We start from the raw sequence: 22,215 nt of genomic DNA on the forward strand, positions 1-22,215 counted from the left end.
TAGCAAGTGATAATACCGTGTCATTCCAAGGTCGACCACAGGTTGCAAGTGAATAAAACCACTCCTTTGAATCCACAGCACAAGATCCAAACATTAAATATTCGGACAACACATCTTTTCCTTTAATGTATATATTTTTGGCACTTAAAATACATGAAAAAAGAATACAATCAGAATATATGAGTTACAATAAGTACAAAATGAAAAAAATGAAAAGCTTTAATTAAAAACTGAACTACCAAAAGCAACTGCGATGGGATAACAAATCAAAAAAATAATCTGCATTTCAACAACAACAAAAGATCCAGTGTAATCCCAAAAGTGCAAAAATAAAAAAAAAATGCATTTCATCAAAAGCAATCGAACAATCATCTAAGAGGCAAAATAAAGATATCCACATTGCAAAGGCCTATTACAAGACCTCCAACTTGACACAATAGAAAGTACATAGTACTAGAAGAAATTATCAAAGATCTCAAATCTAGTAGCGCAAAACTTTTTTGGTTCAATTGGCGATAAGGTATTACAAGATGGAAAACCGCACCCTTACCAACAAGGTGAAAGTTTTGCCAACCAACCAACTGAGCTGCTAGGTTTCCTGCTAGCACAAAATTCAGGTAACCAACTAAGCTACTGAGATTTTCTAATAGCACAAAATTCAAATAGTCAATCAACCGAGCTACTAAGATTTCTAGTAACATAAAACTTTTAATTTCAATCAAGATTTACTTTTTTCATGAAATCAAGAATGTGGGATTATGCAAAATTCACTAAGTAACACACATCTAACAAAATTAAAACTTCTTAACTATACAACCACCAATCTGACAAATCCCTAAACATAATTCCCAAAAACAACTTTGTATTAAGATTTAAAAACTTAAACGTAAACAACATAAAGAGATTTGAATACTCAATTCAAAAATAACACACCAAAAAAAGATAAAATACATGTAAATGACAAACTGAATTTAGTAGCAACTTACATTAATAATGATGTCAATTAAATTTGAAGGCAAAAGTCCAGAAGAGTTGAAAGCAACATCCAGTGAGAGGCGCTCTATTTCTTCATCAGAAGCAACATCCATCTTTTTTGTTAATGGAGTTTGAAATTTTGAGAGAAATCGCATGAAGGGGAAGAGAAGCAAGAGAAAGGGTTTTGAGAAATGAGGAAAAAAGATGAACGAGAAGGAATAATTGACGAAAATTCTGAAAAAAAAAAGAGAAATCTAAAAAATTCTAAATGAAGGTTAAAGATAAATAAATTTAAAAAGGGAAAAAAATGAAGAAATAGATAATGGCTGGAAAAAAAAAGGAAAAGAGAAAAAAAATAAAGTTTGAGACAAATAAATTAATATATGAAAAATAAAGTTAAAGGAAAAATAAAAATTAAAAATAATAAAAATCACAATAATAAATTTAAAGAAAAAAAAAGAGTGAAAAAAATTAGAATAATAAAAGTAAAGGAAAAATTAAAAAGTGAAAATAATAAAAAATAAAATTTGAGAAATAAATGAGTATGGAAAGGTTAAAAATATATTTGAGATGTGGAGGGGCAAAATGGTACTTTTAGTATATTAAAAAGTAAGGAAGACTATATATTCTTCAAAGACATTCTTATTTAGGATTAAATATCTAAAGTCACCCATATTTGGGTTTATGACATGCAATTTTCTGGTGCTTGGTCTTCGTGGGCATGTGCCCAATTTGCTGAAATGATCACTTTTGGGCCCATAATTGTAATAATTAGTCCTAGGCTATAAATAGAAATTTCTCTTTCAATTTTAGACTAACTTTGATTCTAATGAACAATTATACTCTTGTGAGTGTGAGTGAGCTTGGATTAGCTTAAGTTGAAATCTCGTTTGGAAACGTTGGTTGCTTGGGAGTTCGATTCTTTTGTGATCTGCTTAAGGTTTAGGTGCTTTGTAGGGTATTTGAATTAAGGATTAGGGGTTTAATATACCATTTGCTTGCTTTTCAATTTTTTTGTGTCTATCGTATTGCTTCGTCTCTTTTTATCTTTCGATTCTTCGTATAGTAGTTTATTTTCGATTCCTTAATTTTGCTCGTATCAACCATTGCATCCAAGAACACTTGGCATGCCATTATGTCAGTCAAACAATCCATATATCGAATTGGAGATCTCAAATTGATAGCATATATGAGGGAGAAAAAACAGTATATAAATTAATTCAAACATCATCATTATATGCACATAAATAAAATCAAGAATTTGAAGCTCAGTTAAATTTACTATTACCATCTCTTTTCTCTCTATATATCTCCCTTCAATCACACAGTATTTGTATCTTCATGTGTTGATGTTGCAAGATGAGCAAAAATAAGTAGCATTTTGTGACCTTGTCTTACTCCTCCCTGGGTTCGTTTGGTTTATTAGATGAAGAACAATAAACACGAGATAAATGTGGAATTATTTAATCTCAAAATAAGCAATTCATAGATTCGACTCCTCTAAGCAATTGAAGGGCTACAACTCTGGCGGCAATCGCTTCTTTGAGATCAATTGTGACAATATTGAGAATGAACGTTTAACTAAACCCTAGCTTCCGGCAAAAATGCATGATAATAATACACTTTTGTCTAGCCCGTAATTCCCCAACTTTCAACTTTAGTGCATCGAGCTCTCTCTTTTTTTTTTGAATTTTTTTTATAGAACAAATGGGTGATATGCGACATCAATTAAGGTAAAAAGAGAATAGTGCATGTGCTATAATGCACAAAAGCCTAATATTAGCTATATTTGAAATTTAGTGTTATTTTGTTATCGCATTCAGGCTGCATTTGTTTTTTTTTAATATTCAAACATCTATACACATTTGAATGATTAAGATATTGTCTTTAGATCTGAAAATTGAATGATTAAGACTGTTTGTTTTTCAACACTTGAATGTGCAAAAAAATTGAATTTGCATATATAATAAAATAGAAAATACAATTCAAACAAAAAACTAATTATATATCAGAAAAGTATGTAATTTAATACAACAAAAAATGTTATTTGATTGAAAAAAATTATGTTTGCTAGTGATAGTGTAGATGGTTTATAATAGTGATTGCGGTGACAATGATTAATGTTAGTGATTAGTAATATTAGTGGTGATAGTTGTGATGATTGGTATTGTAGTAACTGTTATGATGGCGATGGTTGATAGTGGTGGTGGTGGTAGTTATGATGTGATGTTGCTTGATGTTAGTAGGTGGAGGTGTTGATTGTGACGGCTGAAAAATAAATGTATAATGGTTGACGATATGTTGATTCTAGTTGGACATCTTGTTAGTTATGATGGTAGAGATGGTTGTTAGTAGAAATAAATTGTAGCGATGATAGTGATTGAAGTGATGGTAGGGGTGGCATTGCTAGTGACAATAGTGGTGATTGACTAAGAATGTATGGAGGTTGTAATGTATTAGTCGCAGTTAACGATGGTGCTAGTTGTGATAGATGAGTTGGTCGATAGTAGGGATTGGTCAATAGTGGTTGATGATGGTGGTGGTGTTGATAGCAGTGGTGGCGGTAAATATAATTAGAGTAATAGAGGTAATAGGTGTGGTAGCAGTTGACAATAGTGGTTGGTAGCGATATTTGTTGTCGATACTAGAGGTGGTTGGTGGTGGTGGATGGTGGGTGGTGGTTGACAATGATGGTGGTGGCAGAGGTGGTAACTTATAATTATGAATAGAGTGACAGTGAATATTATTCAGCACCAAAATACATTTTCAAACATATTAAGACTTAATTCTAGATGTGAATGATTCAGACCTCCATTAGTGCAAACAAAAGAAGCCTCAATGTAGAATAACAATTTTCGAATAAAATAATTAAATGATTTAATGACGTAAATGTTCTTCTCCATAGCTCTTCTCTAAAGTCTCTTAAGAAGACCCAGGAATAAAAAATTTGTTCAAATTTTGTCTGTTAAGTCTAAAACCAGATACATATTATGTTCTATTATATTATGCATATCCCTTTTAATCCAACTAATCAAACATCTAGTAATAAGAAGTATTATCACTAAATAGTTTTGTTATTATTTCATTCTTCGTATATTATAATTTCAGTATAACTTCCGACTTGCAAGTGAACGATCCTAAATACAAGATTGCAACTTTTAAATACCTTTTTTTTTTTGTAGATAAAAAAAAGAGCAGTTTTTTTAAATACCTTTATAATTTAACTTCAAACACAAGTTGTTTTTAAAAAAGTCAATTAATTCATAACCAAATACCTAACTTTGACCTTTCTTACCATCACTCATGCAAATACCCCACTTACAAAGAAAATCTACTCTAAGCCTTTCTCTAATATAGTTAAAAATTTTGATCTTTGATGTAATCATTAGTGTCACTTCCAAAAGGAGCAAACAGCTGATTTGACTCTTTCAAAGAACGTTACAAGTTGATTGATGATTTGACCAAATCAGTGCTATGAGTCAATTTTAATTCCTTTTTTAAAGGCGAGGAGACCAATCCAATAAAGAGAACTAAAAAAATAAAAGTGGATGTCGTTATCTATGTATAAATGTCATGGATCGTTTGGTAGGGTATATACGAATAATACAAAATATGATGTATTAATAATGCTTGTATTAGTAATATTTGTGATAGTTATGCTTGTATTTTTTCTTATGTAGTGTTTGGTTCGATGTATTAAAAAAAATATGAATCACATAATTTATAAAAAAATATTTTTTGTTTTACATAATACCTTCAATATATATGTTGGAAAGAATGCAGAAATTTTTTTTAGGGGTAATAGGGTCTTTAAGCATGTTAATGCATGGATTAGATCCATTGCATTACTAATGCCATGAATTTTGAGTTATTAGTATTACACACCTCAATACACAATAGAGTGTATAACTAATATCTGCATTAGTTATATATAGGGTAAAAAAGTATACCAAACAAGGTACTACTAATACACATTAAACTAATACATGCATTAACATTCCAATACATTCAACCAAACGACCCCTAATATGCATCAATGTTCGGTGACGAGACTGGTACTGGTGAAAAAATAATCTAGCATCTCAAAATGATATAAGTAATCATCTTTTGAAGTTCTCCAATACTATTTTTTTTATTAATTTTGATAAAATAATTTATTATATTATCATATTAGCCTTAAATGTGGTATTCATGTGATATCGTTTTGATCAATTAATATTTGATCAAATATTCAATTTGAAATGATTATTATGTCGTCATGGAAATTATATTATGACATTTACTCCATTCTTATTTCTTAGAGTGACCAAAAATATCTATTCTTAATTTCTTTAGGATGATAAAAGGTTGGCTTAAAGGTGTCAAATGGGTCGGTTTGACCCGGCCTGAATCGGCCCGACTTGACCCACTTTAATGGCTCAGTCCGGTTTGACTCAACCCGATCAGTCCTCAGACTATAGGATATCGGGCTGGGTCAATTTTATTATTGAGCTCGGTTAATCCGTTCCGGATTAAAATCGGTCCAGGCCCACCGGTTAATCGGCTTGGATTATTTTTTTTTACAAAAAAAAGTTGCATTTTTTGACCGTTGGGCCCAACGGCTATATGGCCGTTTGGACCCAAAAACGGCTACTTTGGCCTTTTTAATTAAAAAAAGATTATTTAAAATATTTTTTTAAACCCAAAAATATTCCTATAAATACTCTACATTTTCAAATCATTTTCCACACAATTTTCATTCTGTCAAATCTCAATTCTCAAATATTCTATATATTTCCTAAAGTGCTCAATTTAATTTTTTAATTTTGCGATTACAAAGTACGAGTGAAAGTTTCTAAAGTCGCAACTTTCTGATACTTTCAAAATTTGGTATTGCCGTTCCATCTCTTACTTTTAATTTTTAATTAGTGTATTAATTTTTGAATATTTAATTTTACTATATTTGTGTATTTTGAATTTTTTTAGTTTGATTTATATTATGCATAAATTAAGAAACCTCGCTAGTAAAAGTATCAAAAATTTTGTCTCGAAAGTGATAGTAAAAAAGCGAATTACTGGCGGTAGAGGTAGTTCAAGTAGTAGATATACTCGTATGCCTCCGGTACCGCTTAGTCAATCTTTTGAGGAAGAAGTAGGTGTAGGTGTTCACGATATCGATTATGTAGAAGTTCAGGAAAATTACGGTATAGAAGAAGAAAATGAAGTAGATGTGGTTGATTTAGATGAAGATGATGAAAATATTGGTGAGGCACCCACAGTAGGAAATGGTAACGTTAGATCTGAATTGGTTAATCGCCCTCCCCGTCCTCCCCGTGCCTCAAGAGCTCGTAGAACAACTAGTATTGCATGACAACTTATTACATGTATTGAAGATACTAAGGTACAATGCAATATTTGTCAATAAGTATGTAAGTATAGAAGTGGAGGCAAGCAAGGGGGTACGAGTACGTTAATGAGACATATAAATGATAATCACAAAAGAGAGTTATTTATTGCACGAGGTGGTGAGGCTGTTGGTGGCCAACCCAAACTAGAATAGACTCAGCAACCAGTCAGGTAATTAAGAATTATAATAAATATAGGGATTGGGAAGAAATAGCAAAAATTATAGTTGTGGGTTGTTTTTCTTTCAGTTTTCCTTTTTTGAATGCGTTTATTCATTATATTCAAGCAATTTATAATCCTATGTTTAATGGTATTCCTAGAAGTACTTGTCGGGCCAATATTTTTAGACTTCATTCACAATATGTTTTTTATTTATCTACATTGTTAAAAAATATTCAATGTAGACTGACTCTAACTTCTAATCTTGATCGTGCAATTAATAAAAATAATTATTTAACCATTACTTGTCACTGAATAGATAGTAATTATGTTATGAAAAAATGTATTCTTGCTTTTTTGTATGATGGAGATCGTAGACATACTGGAGAATTTCTTGTTAATTCGATTAGTAAAGTTGCAGAATTTTATGGTATTGAAAAAAAGTCTTATGTATTACTTTTGATAATGCTTCTAACAACAAGACTGCTATTACAAAGTTAAAAGCTAAGCTCTCTCCGTCATTATCTGAAATATTTCATGTTAAGTGTGCTTGTCATATATATAATTTAATTGTAAGAGATGTTCTTGAATTTTTGGAGTTTTATATTAAAAAAGTCCGGCTTACTATTGGCTTTATTCAAGAAAATAATCAAAGAAAAGGAATTAGAGAATTTAAAGTTAAATGTCAAGAAAATAGATTTAGACTGATATTGATGATTGGAGAATGTGATACTAGATGAAATGCTACATATGATTATTTAAAAACTTTTCATGCTTATAGAGTTCCTATTACACTAAATTTTAACCAACATTGTGATTCATTTGCTGATTCGATTGAATGTATGCTACATGATTCTGATTGGGCTGAAATTGATGATTTTGTTGAGTTTTTAGAAAAATTTTATATAGCTACGGTTGAATTTTCCGGTGCTTATTATCCTACTGTTTGTAATATTTTAGTATATATAACCGATATTTCTTCTTTGCTAAAAAAATATAAGAATAAAGAAGGTTACAAAGAAGCTGTTGGTGCTATGTTTTGCAAATTTAAAAAAAGAAAATTTGATTCTTCCTATTTACTTGATTGGTGCTATACTAAATTCGTGTATGAAATATACTACTATGTGCCACTTTAGTACTCTTATTTATTCTAACTTAGAGAAAAATACCAACAATGATTCTGATGATAAATGTAACGACCCGATTTGCTGAACTAGAACGCTACACGGTGCTTATGACCCCGAAGGACCACAAGCTAACCCATGACTGATATCTGTACCTGTATACTACATAAGATAACATAATAATGCGGAAACATGCACTGAAAGTCCATAAGGTTCGATCATGAACATAACTGAATAACGTAACATCTGTGTGGGATAATAGAATACCCAAAATAAAACTGAAAATACTGAAGTCTGAACATAATAGTCTGTATCTAGTCTGCATCTAGTCTGAAAGCCCCCACTGTCTGAAGAATCTGAATAAGGAGTTGATGGGATATGTCCCCAACTAACTCTAACTAATAAGCTAATCAATGAGATACTAGAAAATAATTATGTCCTCGAAGGATGAGGACTCACTTCTACTCTGACTGCTGAATCTGAAATCTACTGCTGATCTAGAACTCGTGTCTCTGAACCTATGACATAACGTAAAAAGAAAGCACCATAGCACGAATGTGTCAGTGCATATGTACCCAGTATATATGTGAGGTAGGCTATGAGCAACGGTTCACATGCATGAATAATGCTAACTGACTGTTTAACATGAACGTGAGAATTTATGCATAAATACGTAACTGTAACTGACAATATGATTTCATGATTTCTGAGTCTGTATACTGATAATGTGACATGTTAGTAACTGATATGACTGATAACATGAAGGACTATATCTGAATAATACTGATAACATAGGTGACTGTATCTGAGTATAACTGATAACATGGGTAACTGTATCTGACAGTCCTGACTCTGATAGAACTATCTGAGTTCTGCACTATGTCTGAGTTGACTGTGTCTGATAGTCCTGAAATCTGAAGAACTATCTGAGTTCTATTACTATGACTGATTGACTGTATCTGACAATCCTGATTCTGTAACATGAAACTGTGGGAAGTAGTATCTATCCAACATGCCCTAAATGTTCTATAATAGCTGAGCTGGGGTCCAATCTATGCCCCGATTAGAAGGGTGTCAATACCGCACCACTGGTAAGGACAACATGTGAGTAACCCCTCATATAATAGGTAACTCTAGCGAGAACAATGGGAACCCTCACATAACAGGTTAAGCCACCTCATCTACCCGCATATAGCAGGCTACAATGTCTCAACCTATGTTGGCCACATAGTTCTGGAGCGCAAGAATTGCTTCTAAGAGTCACACCCTCATATAACAGGTGAGTCCCCATCTTTGGGTTCACTCGGTGCTAATTTCTACTCCCATCTGAATGGACACTGAGCATGATTTACTGAACTGAACTGAGCATGGACTGAGTTACTGAATTTCCGTGGCTGATAGAATACTACTAATATCTGACAATTGACTAAGTCATGAGATCATGGAGATTTTTCTTGAGTCGTAGGACTATCTGAAGTCTAAGAGTTCATAGCTTGACTGAGAGTATCATGAAAACATGACATGGATCTAGGTACATAACTAATATTTTAGGTACAAGTACCCCCAAGACTCGATGGAAGAAAACTGACATGACTTGATATTCTTGAACACATGATAATCACCACAATACATTTATTGAAGCATTTCATCAAACGTCTAATAGGCATAAGCTTGTACATTTATGGGGATTTTTATGATATCATGTTTGTTAGTCAAATTTCCTTCATCTAGGTATTTTATCAAACATATGGCATGCATAGCACATGTTAACATCATGGTATAGCAATTAAATATCATGGTTCACTTCCAATTTCATCATACAAGGTTTTAGTTATGAGATTTCGTAAATCTTTATCTATACTAATCAACCCACATGGAATTTATCATCAAATCATGGAATAGAAATCAATTCCTCATTTATCAACATGAAAGAGAACATACAAAGCATGAATACATGAAAAAAAAATCCATAACTTGTAGTTGAAAAGGGATTCTTGGACTCCATGGACGAAAGGAGCCCATGAATGAACACTATGCATACCTTAGTTTGTGATTTCGTGAAGATTGATGATAAAACCTTTCTGAAATTGGACCTTCTATGAAAACCCTAGCTTGAGTTCTTGAGAGTATTTAAGAAAAACATTAATATTTTGGATGAATAAGGGCTAAATCCCGTGTATGAAAGCTTATATCGGTGGGAAAAATTGACCCTTTTAACCCTGGACACGTAATTAAATTTTTAGTAAAATTTCCAAATTGGGCCCTTGGCGCTACGCGGCGTTATCGCGCCGTGTCACTGGAAATTGATAATTGGAAAATTGCACGGTGGCGCAACGCATAGCTATCGCGTTGCCACCTATTTTACGACCTGAAAGTTTGGCGCGACGCGCCAGTATCACGGAGCAACACTAGAAATTGACATTTGCCATTTGAGCTATCTCCGCGACACGCTGAAGGCTCAGGTCAAACACTGTCTCACTAAAAGGACCTAACTCTTTGTTCGGGTGTCGAATTTGGGCGAATTATATATCGATGGAAAGCTTATTCAATTTTCCACGTGATAGGAAGTGAAAATTATAGAGATAACGCATATATAAGAATGAATTCTTATTTCAAAAAAAGTTCTAACATCCTTGAGATGATTTTCAAGCTAAGAAAAAGCATGGGTATTACAATAAGGAACAAGAAAAATCAGATTTGTATACGGCTATGAGTGATGCGAACATTTATATGGATAAATTATATAACCATTATGTTGATTTACTTGATTTAACTGTACCGATAAATATCACTCCAACTGTCGCTCTTCATCCTCCCGAGGAGCCATATTTTCTAAAAGGTCGCCACATAATGGTTTTTCTGATTACGTTTATGATTTAAATGTTTGGAACATTTTTAAGGAAGGAACTTACACAGCAGCTTCTCGAGAAGAGCTTAAGTATTATCTTCAAATGCCGATAGAGGATCGTAGACGACGGATCAACGCGTTAGATTGGTAGAAGAATAATGAAACAGAATATCTTGTGCTTTCAAGATTAGCTAGAGATATATTGAATGTTCCAATATCAACCATTGCATCGGAGAGCACTTTTAGTCAGGGACGACAACAACTTGGAGACAACTGACACTTATTGGGAAGCAATGCTATGAATGTTCTAGTTTGCATTAGAGATTGGATTAGAGCGGAATGAAGAAATTAAGGAATGAAGGTGGAGCCGAAAGACGAACAGAATCTTGAAAAAATTATGCCTTCAAGGGAGAACTCAACACAATCAAGTCCAATGCATAATTTTGCCCCTATTAACTTTAACTATCCTATGCAAGTTCCCGTTAATGTTAACATGGATGAGTTGGAAAAAATGATGAAAACTTTGTAGATTTTTCATTCATGTACATTATAAATTTTGAATCATTTTGCAATCAATAAAATATAACATTCATTCACTCCTTGCTTTGTAATTTTTCTATTTAATGATTTAAATTGAATTTCTAGTTTAAATTAAGTACTTAGTTTTAATATATTACTAATTTACTATCAAGTATTATTAATTTATTATATTAAGTAGTATATTTTTTAAAGTAGCACATATATTGAATGGTACATATATATGTGGATATATTTCTATAGACTCTAAAGAAGTATATATTTAACGTATACATGTTTATATGATTTATAAATTAGTACATATATTATAGTATATGTCTTGTAGTATATGTATATTTTTTAAAGTAGTACATATATTGAATGATACGTATATATGTGTATATATTTTCTATAGACTCTAAAGTAGTATATATTTAACGTATATATGTGTATATGTTTTATAAATTAGTATATAACTATATATATAATGTGTGTATATATTGTAGTATATATATTGTAGTATATGTTTTATTTAAAGTAGTACATATATATTGAATGGTACGTATATATGTGTATATATTTTCTGTAGACTCTAAAACAGTATATATTTAACGTATACATTTGTATATGTCTTATAACTTAGTATATATATAGCAGTATATATCTTGTAGTATATGTTTTAAAGTAGTACATATATTGAATTGTACGTATATATGTGTATATATTTTCTATAGAATCTAAGATAGTATATATTTAATGTATACATGTGTATATGGTTTATAAATTAATATATAACTATATATATAGTGTGTGTGTATATTGTAATATATATATTATAGTATTTCTTTTTATTTAAAGTAGTACATATATATTGAATGGTACGTATATATGTATATATATTTTCTATAGACTCTAAAGTAGTATATATTTAACGTATACATGTGTATATGTTTTATAAATTAGTATATATATTGTAGTATATGTTTTATTTAAAGTGGTATAGATATTTAACTAACGTATAGTCATAAATACGATTACATGTGTAATTGTGTGTATGTTTTTTAAATTCTAATGTAGTATATACTATATATATAGTGTATATATATTGTTTAACGTATTTAAAATGTATATAGGTGAGTATATATAGTGTCTATTGGAGAAAAAACTTTTAATTTTTTGTTTTTGGTTTTGACTGGATTTTGGACCGATTTTGACCGGGTTTAGGCGGGTTGGACCGGGTTAGGTGGAATGGGCCGGTCCCGAGTTGTTTCTTGAAAATTTACTATTGGTCCCGAAATCGAACCGGCCTGTTAAACCTGGCCCGAAATTGTACCAGCCCACAACCCGTTTAAATTTGACGGGCCGATTTCGGGTTGACCCGGCTTGGCCCATTAACAGCTTTAGGTTGGCTTTGAGATGTTTTATTACTCTTTTCTATATATACTTTTTGTACTCATGAAAGGAGGAGAGAAATATAGTGAGGAAAATTACTAGAGAGCACACATATTTTTTTTTATCAATTTATTGGGTTGTCTTCCTTAAAAAAAAAAAAATCTTTGTTATTTTCTGACTCCTAATTTAATATTAGAAGAGCTTGTTGAATCTTAAGAAATGCACATTAATCGATGAAATATCCTTAATAATAATAACAGAAGCACACCTCAAGTTAGAGAATTTGGTGATTTCAAAATTTTACTACAGTTACAGCTAGGCACGTAAAATTATTTTCAGCTTATTGACTAAAAATGTTGAGATTTCAAAAGTGAATAGTGAAGGAATTATAAATGTATCATATTAGTCCTTGATATCAAGAAAATTAGAAATGCAAGTTTAGTCATTTTCATTATCATTATTAATATATCGAAAGTTACGCAGCTTATGCTTAACAAAGACCACCCCTCTTCTCGAAAGCTTCACAGGACTATTTTAGGACGACAGACTACTGCCAGTAGGGGCTTTACTGCATAAGGTCCCTGTGGATGAAAGACTTTGTCCCGATGAACAGTTGATCAAGTGAATTTATTTAACTTATATATGCTAATAATGTTGAAAATCTTTATACTATTGTATGAATGTTAGTATGTTGTAGAAGATTAATCTGCCTTATTTCCCATGTTAGTGATTTCACCTTTTATAAATCTGTAATTCTCTTTTAGGTGACTTGTCGGTGTAAAAAATATAGTATAAATAACATAAATACCAATTACTTTGGAAGTAATTACACTCTCTCCTAATTTTTTAATTACTTTACTCTCTTTCCAGATTAATATACATAAGATAGCCAACATATACATAGCAGCCTTTGTATATGTAAATTTGTTACTGCCGTTAAAAATGGAAATAACTGATTCCCTTCCTTTAAGGACGTAATTAACTCAACCGATTTATATTCAGTGGATTATTGTATCCCTTAAATTATGTAACAACTTTTGAAATTCAAATTTTGAATTGTACAAATACATTAAAAACAAATCAAACCAAAAACACAAAACAAAAATAAATCAAGCACCTATTTGTGGACCGTTTTGAAGAAAATATATTAATTGAAATTCAAGAAGATGTATACTGCTATTCTTATGAGGTACTCTGGTCAATGGATAACCGAAACAGAATATCTAAATTATTAAAGTGACGGAATCGTTATCGTGGAATCAATAATGAATTTGAGGTTGATTTCATCAATTGCTGCCTAATTAAACATTGATGGTTGTTTTCGCAAATCCTCGTCTATTAAAGATCCTTGATTGGTTTTTGAATAGGCAAAAGGATTACAAGGATGGGAATGATCTGGACATGAAGCTTAGGAATGAGCAGGAACGCCTGAAGAAAATTAGGTTTGTCTTCTCTAGTTTTGTTGTTTTCATAGCATTCATTATATTTGAAATTCTCAATCAACTACTTCAGTACAAGTTATTGGAAAACGTTCTTGTCAGTACAAGTTATTGATGTGTATTTTATATGAATTTATTGTTCATTAACGTATGTACTTATGTGTTGATAAGCATACATTAATTACAACAAACAATAAATAGTTAACGTTCCTAAAAATTTTTTTGTATATATAATCAACTATTCTATGTATATGTAGACAAATGTGCACAATACACAATATAATGCAAAAAACAGATTAAACTATAATCCAAAAACATATGTCAAATGTGTTTTATAACAAACAACTAATATTAGTTTCAAATTCTGGATTCCTAAGAAACCCACTGAAATATAAAGTCTCCACCATAATGATCTTAAAATCTACTAAATGCTAACTATTCCAGTTTCATCAGGTAGGGAGACATTTTTTGTCCTTGATCTTGGAGGGTCGTCATTGTCACTGACACAACCTTTCTTCGCTTTCTGAAGACCAATTTCAAAGGAGTACCACGTATCACATACGATGGTACTCTGCTTCAAAACCCACAAAAGGCACATCCATTCCTTCACTTAGGTATTCTGCATACCCGATAACGAATACTCCACAGTCCCTGACATACATACAAATAACATCGTTAATTAATAACAGTCCACAGTCACATTATTATTGCGTAATATTTTATATATTATTAACACATACATAATAATATGATGTATATTAACTGAGCATTTCATTACAAATCAAAAAACATATCAAAACTTATCTATATGTCTAACATATACATATGTAATTTGCATTGCCTCAAACACACATAACAAATACATAATCCAAACTCATTCATGTATATGTTCAGCAACATATAAACAGTAATGTATGTTCATAACAACATATAACAAAACTGGGCATTTCATTGCACATCAAACAACATATCAAAACTTATGTATATGTCTAACATATACATATGTAATGTGCATTGTCTCAAACACATATAAACAAACATAATCCAAAATCCACTTATGTATATGTCCAACAAAACTGTACATTTCATTGCAAGTTTAATAACACATGAAAACTTATGTATATGTTTAACATATACATATTTAATGTCCATAGCCTCAAACACACAAAACAAAACATAATCCCAAAAATAACTTATGTATATGTTCAACAACATGTAATATACACATGCATACTAATTAATATGTAAACACCCAGTAAACACATATGTATATGTACTATAGATATGTAAACACCCAGAAAACAAGCTCATCTTGACATATGTATATGCGTAATATATATAAAGATTTTTACATTGATATTTACACATACAACTATATTAAGGGCAATCTAGTGATCGATCCTACGACTGGTAAATCAGGCAAATGCAACATTTCCAAAGCTTATGTTAAGGATAATCTAGTTGATAATTAACATGCTCTCGAATCAAATCCAATCTACACTTGCAAGGTAGATGAAATTCCCACTTGAATCGAAATAAACTTCGGTAATACCTTCCCCCAATCGTAATACTATAAACATTAGAAACTGAAACAAAAAAAAAATAGAAATTATAAGTCACCATATTCGTAATTTTTTATTATTATTATCAAGTTAAACTAAAGCATATAATATATTGGGATTTACAACCCAAAAATTAAACATAACTCTAGATTAGTTGTTTTTCTAGGGAGGATCAACATCAGCCTGAGACTTGTTGGCGTCTGAAGTTAGATCGGCGGCAGCTTCAACATCGTCAGGGTCATGAGAAGGGTTAGACTTGTCCATGGCGGCTCGAGTTTTGTCAAGCCACGGCTTCAAAGCAAGCTCAATCACCAGCCAACCAAAAACTAGGGCTCCGAATACCACTGTTGTCGATTTCTACGCGTTGTTCTTCGCCAAATACCACTGTTTGTACTTGAAATAGAGGATTTTGAAAAGAAAAAAGAGAAATCTAACCATACAAACTATATTTTTGTAAAGTATAAACCCAAAAAATTACTTAATCACAACATGAAATAATTTGTTCATTCGAAATCACCTAATTTGGATAATGTAAAAAAAAAAATTACCAACCTCAAAATCGAAAAAATCAGAATGATAAATAGAGATTATGTTAAAATTGAATGCAGTGAGTTGGAGTCAAACATTGTTGATTTCAAACATGGAAACGGATCTTTGATTTTAGCCTTTTTTTAAGGACAAAAAATCTTGAGAGAAAATGGGATATGTATGTATATGTACTTTAAGAGAGAGAATCTTAAAAAGTGAAATTTATGTTATATGTTTAGGGAGATGAGATTTTTTTGTAATAAGTGAAACATAAGTTCTGGGTTTATGTAATTTTTAGAAAAATATATTACACCATCAACTCATAAAAGTCAAAGCGCATGAAAAATAACATATTGTGGTCTGTAGGCATCTTTACAGCAAAACTTTGGGGTTCCAACACAACAAAATTTTACCTGCAAAACAACATACTTTAGGCATATTTACAGCAAAGCTTTGGGGTTCCAGTACAACAAAATTTTACCTGCAATTCATTACACATCATCTCATTAATCCTCATTTCAATAGTCATCTGTCATCTGACAATGTAAACATGTAAAAAAAAAGAACTATACATGTTGATTATATTGGTACACTTATATGCCAGAAGTTCCTTAAAATTGGATGTCAGCAGCTGGCGCGTGAAGAAGGTATTTCCGTATTTTTTTAGATAGAACGAAGCGAAGCTGAAGGTCTGGGATAATTTGCAACACGCGGCGTTTCTTCTGAATTGCTTCTGCATGACCTGTTGAGCTCACCACTTGATTGACTGCCAAGCCGATTCAATTGCTGATCCTTGTTAGCATCATTTTTCACAGTATCCTTGGACTCCTGAAGCTGCTCGAGAGCTGTTACTACCTCATCCATTGTTGGTCTTGATTTGGAGTCCATGGTTAGGCATTGAAGAGCAATGTTAGCTACCTTAAGGGCACGAGTAAGTGAATATTGTCCTTCAAGCCGGGGATCTAGAACACGAAAAACTCTACGTTTGCTGGTTAAGTACGGTCTCGACCACTCAACAAGATTGTGTTCCCCTGTCGGTCGATTCTTGTCTATTGCTTTCTTACCAGATAGAATTTCCAAGAGCACGACTCCGAAGCTGTATACATCGCTCTTGGCAGTAAGATGACCTTCCAAATAAGAGAGACACATTGAGGTCAGAAACTAGATGTGCCATTTTCTTGTGATAAGTAGTGATACAGTTATAGTCATAGAGGCGGAGCTAGATCATTAGTTGTTTAGACACTGTATTTGTATTAGGAAATTCCTTAAATATGTATATATATGTGGTTGTGAACCTAGTAACCAAGACAAGTCATGTGGATTCAATGGCAAGTTCAGAACCCATAAAGCTTCAAATCCTGGCACCGCCTCTAGTTAATAAACATGACTAACTATAACAGCATAAATGTTTCAACCTATACAATGCTGTTAGGCGAAATACAATTGTGGTCCATTTCCATCGAAAATAAAGTCTGCAAATTTTAATGTTCTATCAGTTCAGATGACATTCGGGTTGAGACGAGTTGATGAGAATGTAACACGTGAAATTCATCCGACGGACCAAAAGGAGCTATACAAATAATGTAATCAGATGGAGAAGAGGGAGTTGAACTGGCTGATATAGTTGACAAACCTGTGGATAGATACTCTGGAGCAGCATATCCGTAAGTTCCCATAACCCTTGTTGATACATGGCTTTTGTCACCAGTTGGACCATCCCTGGCCAACCCAAAATCAGAAAGCTTGGCATTGTAGTCCTGTAGATGTGAAACGTAAAACTGAGTGCACCAGAATGACAAAAAGCAGAAGCATTGATGTATGTATTGTCAAAGAGAACGAAAGAGAGAGCTAATAAGTGAATGTTCAATATGAAATACACTTACTGAATCAAGCAGGATATTAGCAGTCTTGAAGTCCCTGTATATTACACTTGTTTCAGCATTGTGAAGAAATGCAAGGCCCCTTGCTGCTCCAAGGCCAACTTTCATACGGAGACTCCAAGAAAGCGGTTCAAAGTATGAACCTCCTGATTCAAGGAAAACCTCAAATGTTACATAATATCCAACGAGCCTGTCAGATGAATCATAATCTGGCGGCATATGAGAGACGACTTAGAACTTACTCCTGAATAGATGATTCTCCATGCTACCCTTAGGCATGAACTCGTAGACTAGAAGCCTGTGATCATCCTCTAAGCAATAACCAAGCAATCTTACAAGATTTGGATGACGTAGTTGACCAAGATAATTTATCTCAGCCTGCAATTTTGTAAGATCAAGAACATTAAGACATTCAGCTACCCTGCTTGCACATTTAGCTGTCATTTAACTGGAAAACTCTAAAGCAAATCAAGTAATACTACTCAGTGATAACAACTTCATTGACCATATTATTTACCCCAATTTTACTACGAAGAACAATGCAAAGTCAGTAACAAATGTGTTTGATTTTTATAACGAAGCATGCAGATCGCCATTGTGGTAACAGTTCAAAATCAGATTCAGTTATTCGTTTATAACAAACTTGAGAAGAGGATAAGGAAAAAGAAAATTAATTCTAAGATTGCGTTGTAAATCTAAGTGGTAAGAACCGGCTCTCACCAGCCATTCACGGTGCCCCTGCAAACCTTCTTGATTTAACTTCTTCACAGCTATCACTATGCCAGCACCAGGCTTTGATGCTAAAAGAGTTTGTTCATCGACCCACCCTTTGAAAACAGAACCAAAACCTCCTTCTCCTAAAACACTGTCAGGACGGAAATTTCTAGTGGCTGCTCGGAGTTCATTGAAGGTAAAGCTCCTCAAGTTTGATGACTGCAAGATTTCGCCCTCACTCCGGGGAGTAGGGGGTACGGAGCCTGATGACACTTTGCTATTCGAATTACTAGTCTCAGTACCATTTCCGCTGACATTTCTTGAAACAGACCCTGAAAGCATCCGTTTACACGTTGTAGTCAAATGACACTAAGAACAAGAAATGAGCACATTCAAAAGTCAATTATTACTACCATCACAGCCCACAAATTTCCGTTTACATAAAGGAAACCCTTCACAACAACATCCAGGGGTGGAGTTACCATGGATTTTAGGGGTTCGACAGAACCTAGTGGTTTTGGCCTATGTTGCTCAGACTCTCATTGTTGCGACACCCGTGTCATAATCTCCAAAATGCACTACTTTTTGAGTATCCGACACGCACCCGTCGACGTTTTTGACGAGTTTGAGCAAAATCGGTTTTTGCACAAATTACTCTACTAAACATGAAAATAATTTATCAGAAGCCACTGAGTTGACTTTTCTAGAATCCAGGACTCATTAACTCAAATGCTAGCGCCACATCTTATTACATTAGTTGTGTAGTTCAAAGCACAACGTTTTTAAATGTTCTCTGCTGTTGGCAAAACATCATTCCTCACCGGGCAAAATGCAAAATCAATCAGCTTCTTAAAGTCTTTTCCTCGTGTTCTGCCATTTCTTTATTAATTAATTGTTTTTTTATTTTTTCCAAGCTCCTCTACAACTTTAAGAGGAATATGGTAAAGTAATGTCTAAGTTGAAAGGGCATCCCTCGTGGAGATAAAGAATAACATATAAGTTATCATGTTTGCATATCCATTATTTGGGTCTCTAACAATTATTTCAATAATTATATATCCAATTTGGCCTATGGATGAATATGCAAGCACACAATTCATGCTTGTTTGAGTATTATAGCAATGAGATTTCCCAATATCATGCTAAGAATAGCTACGATTTTCAAAAGAAGATTTCATTCATTTGATAAATAACAAGGAATATTGAAAATTCGAGTGGCTGAAACTGAAGCAGCTGCTTTCAAAGTTAACAGTTTTACTTGAAGCAAGCAAATAATTTGAATAATAAAAAGCCAGAATTTTTAGCAAATAAAGGTAACAAACTGAAGAACAAAATAACACTAATACTAATGCCAAAACCAAATAAGTCCCAGAATTCAGTCTTTCTAGTCCCCTACCAACCCCCAAAGGCAGGAAAACACAGACTAACAGAATCAAACTGTAAAAGATCTTTTTTTTCAAAAAAAAAAAAAAAAGAGCAGCTCGGTGCACTCTGTTGAAGGACCCGACCACAAGGGTTATTCTATACATCCTTACCTAACATTTTTGCCCGAGACTATTTTCAAAACCCATAACCTCCTGATCACATGACAACAACTTTACCAGTTACTTAATCTCCTTTTCAAATTGGAAAAGAAGATAGTGCAAGTAAAATTTACCTGTACCAGCATAAATTATAGTCTCAGCCTTGATTTCATTGCTCAAACAAATCCCCATCACACCAAAAAATCTCAAAAAGATTTCAACTCTACTTCAACAATTCATTACAAAGATGCATATCAAAACTTTAACACAAACCCCTCAAAGTCATTGAACCTAGATCGATCTAGTATGAACTCATAAAAATCAATCTTTATCTATTTAATCGAAGTTGCAAATTAAACTTGGCTGTAATCATTTCTTTCAAGTTGAGCAAAGAAAGTTATAGGTAATATGAGAGGAGGAAAGGGATTTTTTTTCTGAAAAAAAAAAATGATTTCTTGATTGTTTATGGTCTTCCTAGAAGAAGCCTATATTGGACTTTCTAGCTGAAGCTATAGAAGGTTGACTTAGTCTTCTTGTAGTAGGACCAGGAAACACATCAAATTCAAACATATGGGAAATTTTTTCAGTAAAGTAGCTTTATTAGTTGATCAGTAAATTATTACTATTAAAAAACAAGCCACTTAGCAACAGCTGAAGTTGAATTTCTGTTTGTATAGACATCTCATAATTGATATCAATTACTTTGATTAATTCAGATTTATATCGCTAGAGATTAATTGAAAGAAGATAAATATATTATTTATTTTTAAATTTCTTTCTTATCTTGGTGTTGAGATTTTCTGATTAAAAATAATTAAATCTCATTCATCTCATCACATTTCATAGGCGAAGCTAGTGTATAGGGCAAATCACAACATGGCATATTAATTCATGGGAGTAAGTAGCTTTCATCTAGATATTAGTATTATGAAATCTATTAAATATTTATATCATAAATTCAATTATGATAATATGTTAACTAGAAATCGTTATAGGTAATTAAAAGCTTTAAATATTGAATCTGTTTACGAGTGTCGAATGTGAAAAGTGGGTCCAAAACAATCATTAATTTTTATTCAAATTTTATATTTATCTTAAGAAATTCATTTAATATGCTTCAAATTGGTAAGTCGAAAGTCAACACAAATAAATTCCTATCTCGTAAGTATCAAATTCAAACTCCTAATATACTTCAAAAGTTACTCAAAATAGTTAAAAATTTAAATTCATAAATTTTAAATCCCAACTCTCCGCATTTCCTATGCCCCTAAATGATACAGCTGAAATTGTAGTCAACGTAATTTAGAGCAGCTCAGCTGTTGGATCTCTACTGTGATTTTTCTTGTCTTTTTAAGGTTGTTGGATTTTCGATGATTAGTCCTATTTTGGATTATTTATTTGGTTTTAGCAATACTATACCATAAAGATTATTAAGCCATGATTATTAAAATGTCTTTTTGCTATCTTCCAGAACCCCTAAAATTAAATCAAAATATTCCTTTTAATTTACTTCATGATAATGTAATTATCAAAGTCCCTTGAGATCTACAAATTTAAGGTTAAAGTTGTACGGTATTTTCAGATTTATCAATAACGCATGGGATACTTAATTAAATATCACTGATACTCTTCTGTTTATTAAGTTGGCATATTTCGTTTTTTGAAAATTAACTTGACTAATTTTTAAAACTATTAGATTAATTTTAAAATTTGGATATTCAACAATTATATGCAAAGTATTATAAATTGTAATTTTTTATTTTTGAATATGATTGAAAAATACATCTTACAATATTGGTCAAAGTTTGTCGTGACCCAAAATAAGCATGTGATGATACTTGTCATACCCCCGGACAAGTCTAACCCAATCCAAAAAAACAAAAATTAAGAAAATAAAAATGGAAGCAAAAAAAAATAGCATAATCCCAAATATATAAACGAGACACAAGTCTCAAAAATACATCTCAGGTTCGGTTGTCATTAGTACAAGCCTCTATTACAAATTAAGAGTAATGATAGTGAGCGTCTAAAATATCTTAGATGTGAATAACACATGAGACATAAATAGAGAGATTCGAGAAATTCTGAAGTCAGCCAGCAATTACCTCGATCTCTGCAATGCCAATACAAAAGAAACACGATCTACGATCTATTGCTCGAACCAATACTT

The 22,215-nt window shown here is 32.3% G+C and overlaps 1 protein-coding gene across 2 annotated transcripts; it reads right to left on the reverse strand.

Annotated features, from left to right (window-relative positions):
* Nucleotides 1-16,319: 16,319 nt before the first annotated feature.
* On the reverse strand, nucleotides 16,320-20,610 carry LOC107842900 (receptor-like cytoplasmic kinase 176). 2 transcript variants are annotated; one of them, XR_007044516.1, is made up of 7 exons: nucleotides 20,180-20,535; nucleotides 18,529-18,854; nucleotides 18,051-18,186; nucleotides 17,812-17,954; nucleotides 17,562-17,685; nucleotides 16,501-17,055; nucleotides 16,320-16,409 (listed from the first exon to the last, which is right to left on the reverse strand). XR_007044516.1 is itself a non-coding variant. In XM_016686944.2 (6 exons), exons 1-6 carry the CDS (start codon nucleotides 20,235-20,237, stop codon nucleotides 16,592-16,594), a joined length of 1,251 nt encoding a protein of 416 aa, XP_016542430.1. In that variant the 5' UTR covers nucleotides 20,238-20,610; the 3' UTR covers nucleotides 16,388-16,591. The 2 variants fall into 2 exon arrangements, 1 of the variants encoding a protein (XP_016542430.1); XM_016686944.2 differs by having other exon boundaries at nucleotides 16,388-17,055; nucleotides 20,180-20,610.
* Nucleotides 20,611-22,215: the final 1,605 nt, after the last annotated feature.

The sequence above is a fragment of the Capsicum annuum genome, chromosome 9 (assembly GCF_002878395.1).
Source record: "Capsicum annuum cultivar UCD-10X-F1 chromosome 9, UCD10Xv1.1, whole genome shotgun sequence".
In the NCBI taxonomy this organism is placed as follows: domain Eukaryota; kingdom Viridiplantae; phylum Streptophyta; class Magnoliopsida; order Solanales; family Solanaceae; genus Capsicum; species Capsicum annuum.

Bases quoted from the DNA above. Each gene is read 5' to 3' on its own strand.
- LOC107842900 (XM_016686944.2), bottom strand. From the start codon at position 20,237: ATGGGGATTTGTTTGAGCAATGAAATCAAGGCTGAGACTATAATTTAT. The intron at 17,955-18,050 runs GTAAGTTCTAAG...TCCTTGAATCAG, and splicing joins GGAGAATCATCTATTCAGGA to GAGGTTCATACTTTGAACCG. The intron at 17,686-17,811 runs GTAAGTGTATTT...TCACATCTACAG, and splicing joins CTAATATCCTGCTTGATTCA to GACTACAATGCCAAGCTTTC.